The sequence below is a fragment of the Gadus chalcogrammus genome, chromosome 15 (genome assembly GCF_026213295.1).
Source record: "Gadus chalcogrammus isolate NIFS_2021 chromosome 15, NIFS_Gcha_1.0, whole genome shotgun sequence".
NCBI lineage: Eukaryota > Metazoa > Chordata > Actinopteri > Gadiformes > Gadidae > Gadus > Gadus chalcogrammus.
Window position 1 is genome coordinate 9,566,739 of NC_079426.1, and position 12,117 is coordinate 9,578,855.

At 45.9% G+C, this 12,117-nt stretch overlaps 1 protein-coding gene across 3 annotated transcripts in view; it reads right to left on the minus strand.

Moving 5' to 3' along the window:
* Positions 1 to 12,117, minus strand: part of tp53bp2a (tumor protein p53 binding protein, 2a) — a 32,035-nt gene that overhangs the window by 18,671 nt on the left and 1,247 nt on the right. For all 3 annotated transcript variants that reach the window (XM_056608815.1, XM_056608816.1, XM_056608814.1), the window contains 2 exons: positions 2,737 to 2,884; positions 1,068 to 1,181 (listed from right to left, as the gene is read on the minus strand). In XM_056608815.1, the coding sequence (XP_056464790.1) occupies positions 1,068 to 1,181; positions 2,737 to 2,884 (262 nt within the window). The remainder of the gene's footprint in view (positions 1 to 1,067; positions 1,182 to 2,736; positions 2,885 to 12,117) is intronic.

The window sequence follows — 12,117 nt, forward strand, 5'->3', positions numbered from 1 at the left end:
AGGAAGGGGAGAAAAAGCGCGCACACACACACACACACACACACACACACACACACACACACACACACACACACACACACACACACACACACACACACACACACACACACACACACACACACACACACACACACACACACACACACACACACACACACACACACTTCAGTCAAATGAAAAAAAAAAAACAGTGACAAAATGAATGCATAACTAAGGGATGTTGGTAAAACGATCCCCCTTTTTTTATCATTAACAGTTGATACACGGTAAGACATTAACCATGCTGATATTGAATATAAGAACAAACTGCAGCAGTGGCAGAAGGGAAGATCTGAGCTAGGCTTGCTTGTACACCCTCCGTTTCTGTACCCTCAGAAAAATTCAGTTTAGGTAAATTTCCACCCTGGTATTACACAGCGGGCTTAGCTTAGCTCAGCTAGCGGAGTGGTAAAACAAAAAACAACAACAACAGGAGCGGGCCAACACAACAGGAAGGCGGTAAAGTGCCGTCTAATCCGGCTGCCAGACTCCAGCCCAGAAGGATAAGAGGGCTCAGGGTTACGCAAGTGGGGTCTGAGAGGATCGCAGGCGGGACAGAAATACTAAAGCATTTCTGTGTACTCGATGGAAAGTGAACAGTAACAGGCTTATGATGACATAGCTGCGACCGCCAGCACACCATATACAGAGCTAAGAGTGGAGGGGCTTGTCTAAGAGTCCCAGACCAGCTGATATGAACTGAGAGTCGTCCTTGGGTCTAGATGTCTGCTACAACAGCAATGAGAGGAATTGTGCATAAATGATTGCCAGGCGAACTTGCGTGTGCATGTGAATGTGCACTTGCGTGTGTGCGAAGTGCGTGAGTAGTTCGTGCAAACTCAAAGATTGCCAGATGGCCGAGAGATAAATGTGTAAAGGTTGGCACCTGTCGCTATACACTTCTGCCAACATAGCTGTACTTTAAGGTGTGTTTGTGTCTCTGTGTGTGTGTGCATATGTAAATAGCTATAAATGTGCATATTATGGTCTGTGTGCGTTAGTCTGCGTCTTTGCATGCGGCCACTCACCTGACTCCCTGCTCGGCGCGCGGTCATGGCGGAGGAAGAAGCGCACCTCCCCCCTGTGCTGCCCCCATCGTTGGAGAACATCCAACATCCTCTCTCCGTCCCCTACTGGCCGCTCTGCAGAACAAACACCACCACGAGATCACACACACGACCTACTCATGATCCCAAACACATTGTGGACGGACACACTCCCGCTCCCCCCAATACACACACACACAGAAGCAATGTTTGGGTTTGTGGGCAAAGGGTCGGCTTGTTTGGATAACTCAATCCCAACATCCTCAGTCTAGCTACAATACACCCATGTCTGTAGATGTCTGAGCAGGATGTCCAACCCCTACCTGCTCCTTAATGACATGATTCTCGAGCTCAAAATGACGGCTCGTGCCAGCTACTCACTCGCACGCGCGTGACGGATACGCATGACCATGGCAACGTGAGCGAGTGCGTTGCTCAGACGCTTTGTAAATCCTGTCAGACTGCACGAGCCTGCTCCCAGGCTGCCCTAGTTTCACAGAAGATTCCCTTACAGCACATCCGTCTCCGGCTGATCCTGAGACAAGGAGAGGCCCGGGGCCCCGGCGGTGCCGTCTTGAAGTCAATTATCGTGGCCTTAAGTTAAGCCATAGAGCTCATGGATCCATTCTTTTCTCAACCTCCAAGGTGTTTCATCATATAAAACATCCAAGATTACCAGCACAGCACTAAAGTGTACCCTCTTTCAAAACTAGATTTTTAGATCACAACATTACACAAACAATACATTTTCTGGACGGTATGTAAATCTAACTTCAGGCATCAGCCTTACAAAACGGTAACACACAATTAGTATAAAAAGCGTGCATACCAACATACTGAAATCTGTCCCGGATTGTTTTTCCCACATACAGGTTAGCCAAGTATACGACTTATCGAGGGCCGGGTTGATATTTAGCACCGGATACGTGAAACCACACCATTGACAGAAGAAACAGTATACTTCTCCTTTCACACCACCGCAAAGCATATTCACGTAGGCGGCAAAACTTCAGTGGAATAAGAGTGCAAAACCGTCCATCTTCTCCAGCCGTCTTCGGCCCTCCATAACAGCCGCTTCATGAATATTCTCCTAGTGAAGGTACTTGCGCACCATAATTGGCGTTCTCCTCTCGACTGCTTTATGGTGGCATTACCATGGCGACGGGGCAGCAAAGTCCCGCGGTCCTTGAGATGTGATTGTGTGATGCGACCACTTCCCTGGATTCGCCAATTATCTTCACTCTCCTCCGTGAATTTGCATCAAGGCGCCGCAAGACTCTGGTCGAGGCTGAGCCCCCAACCACAAGGACATCATTATACACCGTTTGCCGTTGTCAACGCAGAGGGGAACCGACAATAAAGCGAGTTCAAACCTGTGCGACGGGTCCCTTCACGGTGTACACAACCACGTGTCCATACCTCCAAAACATAATCGATATTTCTCAATCCTGATTTATATCCAACCCCACGATGACCCCTCCCCCCAAAAATAATCACCCACCTGCCATGATTCACAGCCTTCCTCCTCCTCCTTCCCACTTTCCTACCGCCTCCTTAATCCCCCCCCCGCCCCCCACCACAAACCACCCATCCTCTCTTCTGAGTGACTTTCGAGGTAGAGGACAAAGTGACCGACCAAGCCAACACTCACCAGACCCGCGCCACATCTCCGCCAGGTGACAGTCCGCCTCGCCCGGCTCCTTGCAGAGCTCCACCACGTCTCGACACAGCGTCTCCGGGGTAACGGGCACCTCAGTAAAATGCTGATCATTGTTACTAAGGTACACTGTCAGGAACACCTGAAGGAGAAAGGAGTGGGGGGGGGGGGAGAGAGAGGGACAGAGAGAGGAGGAGAGCGGGAGGGGGAGAAGGAGAGGGAGATAGAGGGCAAAGAAGGACAAAGAATCACAAAAGAATTGCATTAATGGAATTGCATATAAACATGCAGTTATGATTTGAAAGTGCTTCAATAAAAGTGATAAAGGCTAGATTAAACTGTTAAGGCTGATCGAAATAATGAAGTGTCTAAAATCCCCCGTTTACGCAGTTAACAACTAGAAGACCTCGTCAAACTACTGATATTGAGTTTCAATAGGGCGAAACTCGAATCGGTCAATATTGCCCAGCTCTACCTCTGCCTTCATTCTCGTCTATCAACAGAAAAAAGAAACCACACAAGCCAGAGACAAGCATTCCAGCTCCGGCCGCAAACTGCTAACAAGCGCTGTCACCACGGTGAGACCTCCCCCATCACCCACACACACAAGCCAACCAACCCCCGAAACACACACACACACGCTTAATGAATGCCCCTGCTGAGGGGGGCATCTTAAAGGGCCGAGACACACAGACACAAGCTGGCCGTCTGGACAAGCTGGAGTGGAGGGTCTGGCTGACAGAGAGAGAGAGAGAGAGAGGAGGAGGGTCGTGTTGAGTGGGGGCACACAGTCATCTACAAAGGACACACTCTCCTGGTCAGAGACTGACCACTGGTATGAGGTGGCCAACCTGCTATAGAGAAGCAGTCGGCCGATTCCTTGCAGCAGTGTTTTGTATGTTTGTCACGTAAAATGTTTCCTCCATAGCTGATGAATGATTAGCGAGTAGAAGAAGCCCGATGGAGTGAAGATTAGATAAGTAACATTGCATTGAGAGACGGTTCACTGGAAATATGTTTCTTACAAAAGCCCCAAAATATAAACAAAAGATTAACTAGAGTGTGCAATTTTTTTCCCCTGTGTCATTTCATGCATTGGAGACAAAGCTGATGTGCTTAAAAACCTCGGTCGGTGTGGGTCATACACAGATGTGTGCTAAGAAGCTTTTAGGGGCTTGCTGGAATATGCTCGGTGTGTAATCTGGCCATCAGTTTAACACAAGAGCTTAGGTTAGGCTTTGATAAAAGCCAATTTTATGACTTGAAGGCCATGGGGCGCATGGGTCAAGCTGATCTTATTGAGCCTCCACACACCTCCTGGGATGGCCTCAAATTAAAGAGAGAGAAGGAATTGAATAGAGAAAAACAATCAACAGGGCAGGGTGGCCCCCTTATTTGTTATTGACTCCCAGTAAAAGCTTTAGAGTTTGAATGTCAATGTGCCCAATATGCCCTACCTGCTCCTGAAGACATCAAAAAGATTCACTATGAGTTACAGATGAAGATGTTTCAAATCAGTTTAATGCCTCAATAGTAAAAAGGAAAATAGACTAAATGGTAACCAAACCAATAACTGAGGAATTTGTTGGCGGCCAATTTTAAACACGAAACAATCACCCCAGTGTAACGAGGAGCCCCCGACCATATACAATGTAGCGGCCCTGCGAGACCTTTCTATTCTGAGAGTGGCGGCGGCGGAGGCCTGGCCTACCAGGGCTTTGCCGGGAACATCAGGTCAGCTAGGTCACGCTGACAAAAGGGGGCAGAGGGGCCGGTGTAGAACAGTCAACAGTCAGACTGGGGCGGGGGGTTCAGATCCCCCGTGGGGCGCCCCATGCGTGAGCTATGTGCCTTCTAATCCCCTCCTTAACGTGGGCCTCTAACCCGGTGAGTAAGTAAGTAAGTGGGCAGGTGGGTAGGGGAGACGCCGTCGCCCTGGCAACTGAAACAGGCTGCTATTATCAACAGACTTTTCCCGCACCACCGGATGGAAGCCATGAAAAAAAAAAAGAAGGGATGGTAGGCTGGGGTCTGACTCACCCGGATTTCCGGCACAAGAAGAACAGTCGACCTCCCATTGGGCTGTAAATGATTTATCTGATCTATGGCGCTCAATGGGCTAATGAGTCATCCTATCAGGCAGCTCTACTGTACATGGGCTGTAAACACATTTAAAACACGCCCCCCTAATCCGTCACCACCGGCAGTGGATGACCCAATATATACACGTCGGAAGGGCCACCCCTGAGAACATTGCCCCGCAGAACTCGATCAATTAGGGGCGTTGTCCTCCCTCCCATCCGGCCCTGTCCGCCCACACTTAGAGGTGTCCATTGTTGTTTGGAGATGGTCTCAAGTTGTGGTCCAGACATAATGGGCGAGTCTCTGATGAGACTGCAAAGTAAATACTTCAAAAGAAAAACACACGAAAATGTACAAAGTTTGGAGACTGAACAGGTCAGTGAGCAAAAGACATCACTGGAAGCCGCCCAGGAATGCAGGATAGAGATAGAGATTGGGAGAGGTATTAGAGTGAGAGTGAGAGCAACATAGAGAAGAAAGAGGGAATATAAATCGAGAAAGAGAATACCTAGTCAATTGGAGAAAGCGAGAGAAGGGAGGAATGCGATAGAAAGAGAGTGTTAAAAGGAGATTGAGATAAACTGAGACAGACCGAGTTGGAGAGAGCAGAAAGAGACAAATGGAAGAAGGAACTAATGAGAAACAGAGGCAGAAAAGGGAAAAGGAAATCAATGGAGAAGGACAGTCGGAATTAAAGAAGAAATGGCGAGAGACAGAAAGAAGAGAGAGAAATGGAAAGAGCAAAGGATAGGACGGCAGCAAGCACAAAAAAAGTGGTAGGGGGATGGGGAGCTGGAGGGGGAGGAGACAGCAGCGATGGTAGCGGAGGCATTCTGGCCTCAGCACTAAACTTAATGATCCAGCCCTGCCACCGGCCACTCCCCCGCCCCCATCCAGATGAGTTGGCACTTTGCTGCATCTGCTGCTGACCTTAAAACACACACACGCATACATACATACATACACACACACACACCTCTCAGTCCACTGTGGACGCAAACCCAATGCTTTACATAGTGCTGAAAACAATACAATGGCTGGAAGGAAACACTGGCTGGAAGGAAAACAGAAACTGCCTCTACGTGTGCCTGTGTGTAGAGCACGAGTGGAAGTAATGTGGCCAAACTTTGATAGTAGTATTTTACCTAATTACTTTATGACCCTAAGGAGGTTGTGCCAATATATCAATAACATATATCGGCCAATATTCCACATGCCACAGTGGAATAGAACATTTATAGAACATTTCCCCGCTGATGGGGAAATGTTCTATTTTTGCATTAAAATTAGACCGCTAAGACCGCTTGTGTGTTCTTGGCTTAGCCAATGCTTTAATGAGACCAATAGTGAATTCAGATAAAAGGTCATTTAGTAGCAGGCTGGGGTCAGGGGATATTGCTCAAGGATAACTACTACAGGTAGACTTTGGACCTTAGTGATAGAACCTAGTATCTTTAAGCTGAGAGTCCACGATGCTAACCGATACACTATCCGGCCACTTGGATTACTGAATGGAAAATGCATTCACACACCAGCAAATCAATGGAAACCCGACAGGGAGAGAAATTAAAAACAAGCATGTTAACAAACACAATCGCGGGTCGTAGCTAAAGAACATTGATGCAGGTACCCGCAAAATTAGAAAAAAACATTACAAAAGGCCTGAACTAAAGCCACTTTCACACGTGCACGGCACCCCTGAATCGTGCTCTAGACTTTACCCAAAGGAGCTGTCGGTGAGAACTCAAATGTCCGAATCAGCTCGACCAGACATTAAGCAGTTCTCTGTGGTACCAAGTCTGTGCAATATCTGATTGAGGCCATTTGTGAAAAGAGCAGGTCATTGTCCAGAGAATTCACAGCCACAGATACTGTCCTGCATAATCCGCTGTATGCAAATGCATGCAATGCATGCAATGCATAGAAGAGTTTGCAGCCGATTGAGGTATTCTGCATGTGCTAAACCAGAAATAGGCAAACATCCACAGGATAAGGAGGAGATATCAATGGGTCATTATTTTGGATGAATCAGTAGTCTCATCTCCCATCGTCAATGTCTTAATGCGTCAGGTCCTGCATCCTGTGTAGGCTTTACCAAAGCGCCTCCCCTACATAAACCAAACATATTTCTAGTATGTTAGAACGGACAATCTCCTGACGTGCGAGTTTGCAAGCTCATAAGAGAAAATCATTCTCATTTCAGAGGGATTGAGGCAAAGATGTAGTTGCTGTTGTCTCACGTAGATTCCCCAGTGCTGGTGAATGGGAGCATGCTGCTGCATCATGCTTCCCCCTCTTTCCTCTTACCTGCGACAGAGTGGAGGAGGAGTAGCGCAAGGTTCCACTGCAACGCATGGCCATAAAATTTGAATTCCCCTTACGGTGTCAGCCGGAGGACAAACTTCACTGTGGTATTCTCTGCTTCAGAGGGCAAAGTATCACGACACGGAGGTGTCACTCACAACCAACAACAAATAAATTGAAATGTGAATGAACACAGAGAGCAATGCGCCAGTACGATCACACACACACACACACACACACACACACACACACACACACACACACACACACACACACACACACACACACACACACACACACACACACACACACACACACACACACACACACACACACACACACAGCATACCTGTGGGTATCCTTGAGCAAGATACCCTACCTGCTCATTAATTAAATGCTTGTTCAATTGGAAGTCCCTTTAGTGTCTGCTAAATGACTAAATAGTCAATATTTAACAGGTTTCATCATCCTCCATATCTCAGAGATTACTGAATAATCCACAAGAAAATATATAGTTCTGCTTTGATGGACTACTGGTAGAGTATCACATTTGAAAGCTAAAACTCAATAGCCTGTACCTAGGTTTCAGGCTGCAATACCTCTAGAGAACTTATCCCTGGTTCTCCACTACAACACACCGGACTCACAAATGTAATTTGAATGCAAGCGTCGTTCAGTTCCAACGCAGAGACACTCATGTGTTTTGAGTCATGACACAGCATCAAAAGCGAGTGTGTGTGCATGTAAGATTAAAGGCTGCAACATCAAATAGAAAAAGTCATATCTCATCGTTGGCAGTCTTGACTACAGCATACATCAGAGTGTACCACGGCATGCGCCAAGCGCTATAATTCTCCCTGGCAAACAATCAAATAAGTGTTACGGGATGAATTTACAAGATGACGACCTACGACACAGTGTATTATTGACTAATATACCTCATCTTCATGCCTCCCTCTCACCACAGATTCCTGCGGTCCGCAGAGAAACAGGATTTTCCAGCCTCTCTGGGTTGACTGATCACCTGTGTGACAGTCTATGACTTTAGGTTTCATAGATAAACATTTAACGTCACAGCCAATTACCGGGGGTGTGTGTGTGTGTGTGTGTGTGTGTGTGTGTGTGTGTGTGTGTGTGTGTGTGTGTGTGTGTGTGTGTGTGTGTGTGTGTGTGTGTGTGTGTGTGTGTGTGTGTGTGTGTGTGTGAGTCAAAAAAGCTCACTCCAACAAAAAAGGGGCAGAGTCAGGCACGTGTGTTTCCTAACGTGGGGAAAAGTGGATGAAAAATAACAGGAAATGGCTTTATGAGTTGATATTAAAAAGCGAGTAAGCAGACTTTGTCCTTGTTTGGGGATCATTGAGAACCGCGACACTAAACCAGAACCAATAAATATCCCTAACAGTAGTACAGTACTACAGTGAACAGAGACCCCGCCCACAGATGAAGTGCCCCATTATCCCCTTATTGTCTCCTCGTAAGGGTCAATTCCACTTGCGTTAGAGTCTCCCGAGGTCTGGGCACAAAGTCAATCGCCCTCTTATTAAGTTAGCACGAAGCGCCTGCCACTGCAGTTTCCCCATCGCACGTGGTCCAAAATAACACGCAGTACCATGGGTTTAACCCAATTACACAAACAATTCCAGATAAGTACCACACAAAGTCCCATTATAGAGAATACAAATCAATATCTTTATAGTGAGTCCTTGTATCCTTGGGGTATTTTGCAAAGTTTGTCTCGCAATTAAAGATAAACTGTAGCAAGATACTAAAGTTGGCCAACTATGTCCCATCACTAGGGAAAGTGCACTGCTCTCCATCTGTGCGTGTGTAGATCTGACGATGCAACCATCTGGCTCATGATGGCACAAGTATATATGCCATGATTGTTGGCGTATTCTCATTAGTACAATGAAAGGCATACAGCAACTGCACCAACATCTACATCATCAGAGTTAAACCCAGCCAGAAGAGAGCTCTTGACTTTGAGGGTTCTTGGGGAACTGAAGTAGCACAGTATGCCCAGTCTTAAAATAAAGATCTTCTACACCATCACCGAATAGACCGTGTATGGAAATTCTCCATGTGAATTTTGATCCCCAGGAATCTTCTGATCATCTCTAATGCACAACACTAATATCAAAGAAATATTGCTGTGGCTAGCAAGTCAAAGCCAACTAGGCCTGGTTGCGTTTGTAACCCCTAAATGTGATTACGAGGACTTTCTAAGAAGGGCTCCAGCTCCGAGACTGCGGCAGAGGCTCCCACTGTGTCTGCCCGCTCAAGCCACAGCACCGGGTTCCAAGACTTGAATCCCGTCCAGAATGGCAGCCCTTCAAAATAAAAAAATAAAAAGGGGGGCCTGGCAGCAGCAAATTCCCTTGCAGCTTTATGCATTATTCCTCTTCATCTTCCCTCTCTCTCTATCACAATCTACCCCATGGTGGTCAAGGAGGCGAGGGAGAAAAGGTCAGGAGGAGGAACAGCCGATGAACATAAGGGAGGAAGCATTAGATAACTATGCCAGGTCTAATTTTATCTACGGTTTATTTGGAAAGAGGAGTAGAACATACAGGAACTGGAGGGAGTGGGAACTGCTGAAGTAGGATTGGCCAGGCTCTATCCTCCATCTTAACTGCACAACTGTGTTTCTTTTCAAAATCTATAAACATTTTGTACACTGTTGTGCTCCTAATCTAATCTACTCATTTCCTGGATGAGATAAGAAAATATTTTCCTTGACCTATTCGGTGCAACATGCAAAAGCCTAATGCCTTTAGGTGACGCAAAGTCGGATCTAGGCACTGAGAAAATGCAATCATAAGAATTGCTCAAAAAATAAATCTGCAATTTTGCTGGGGGAACGTTTATCAAACCTTTTTTGGGAGGTAAATAAAAGCAAAAGATAATTAAAATGTAGGAAAATGTGCTTAGTTGACCTCTCTCGAGTATGGACACTTTGGGAACGCTATTGTGCTGATTCTACCAGAAGCCCAAGAAAAAACACTTGGTGAAGCAGGGGAATACATTAGCTGGCTGGATGGGGAAACACTGTTCTCTTTTCTCTGTCTATTCACAGAAGATTCCGGCAGATTTCACAACATCAAGTATTTTTTCCCCATATTAGGAAGTCGACTATTATAACAATGGCTTAATAAAAAAGAAAAATTGTTTGTTCATAAACTGCATGTCTTCTGGGGAGATTCTTCTATTCTTGTAATAATTAACTTCTTACTCTCATAACTCGTCATAACTCTTATGCATTAGACAGCATTTTAAAACATGGATTGATCAAGAGCCATTCTTGTCCACACAATCTGGTTTAGTTGTGCCATCTATTCATCTCCCCAAAGGAGGATGACAGTACAAAACATTTGCCAGGAATGCCCTTTATTATCCCTGCTATGAGAGTCTGGTTACATAACGACAGAGACCCTCCCAGAGTAAACACAACGATGTAGTGGCCACAGATGATTCATGCTTAGGTGGTTGTTGATACACAAAGCAGAGCCTGGGCTAATCAGAACATAGCATCGCTTTTCCCACCATCAACATAAGAATATAGTTGTTGTGGTCTTAACCTGCCAATGCATTCCTAGATCATTGGCATTCGTACTGTAGAGCAAACATTTAAATGTACGTAGGCCAGACCTGCTTGATTCTTATCTGAAGGAAAAATCCACCTGCCAAGCAACTCTTCCATGGGAGAGGGAAGAATGAACAATATTCACGATACAAATGAAAACAGAGGAAGGAACACCGAAACCAATTAGCATTATGCATAAAAAAGAGATGCAATGAGACATTCTTTATGGCCAGGATTCTGTGAAGAATCAATTAAGGCTGCAAAAGAATGGTCCTTTCACAGTAAAATACAGACAAACACATGCATTGAGATCAATCACTGCCAGTGGACCGACAGCTGCTCTTACTGCAGATAAGGACAAGTGGGGGGGTAAACAGAAAAGATAAAGAGTTGGGTCCTGTAATGGTTCAATAAATAAGGCACATCCCTTATCAGGGTGGGACCATGAGCAGGCGTGGGGGCCGTATACAATATGATTCTCACACACAGCCCCCCACCCACCACGCTTACATATTGTGCTCAGTTGGGGCCAAGTCATCCCCCCCTCACCCCCTCCTGTATCTCCTCTTTGCCCCCTGCCAGTAATCACAACAACAGAAGAGCTAACCCTACCCCCAAAGTCCCAAGCCTGCAGCAACAGGGTCATGGGATATTTGTCATGCTCACTATTAGACAATACCTCTTGTCCAACAGGGGCCATATATAGGAGCCCCCCGTTCTCTGCTGATGAGGCTGACACAACATACATGCGAAGAGAGCCAGGGCTCAATTATCTGACACCAACAATGTCCATACACATAAGGTACATGGGAGGTGCAGCAGAGAGGGGAAGGGGGGAGTGAAAGGTCTCAATGTGGGTATATAAAGAGATTCAGGGTAAACATGTCACAGTGACAATTTGTATGGATGTCGATGAGAACGCAGGCATGGCAGTCACAAGCGATGTGACAGAGCTTGGCTTGAATGACAAAGCTTGACCAATCGGTCACCATGAACAAGGTGACTAATTTACAGATCAGGACTGTTTTATCCAAGAGGAAGGGTAATAGAGGCAAACTGATTACACTTGGCAGACCACGGGAAAGAGGATTAAATGTAAAAAGTCTCATTTAGTGTGCTTCACAACATGATGAATTTAATTTCTTATTCTCAGCAACAAGACATAGAAAAGACGCAAATTGGTTACAAGAAGCTTGTATGTTCAAAATAAATCCATGGGTTTCATCCATTCATTTAGATGCAGTATCAGTGCCCAAGGAACTGGAAGTCTAGTCTGAATACCTATGTAATGCATTCCAGACAGTTATCTCAGGCCTAAGTTATATAAACAAAATACATCCTCTCATGTGAAAGAAAATGCAATCCAAGGGCAGCGGCTATAAAGGCTTTAATCCCTAAACCAAAAG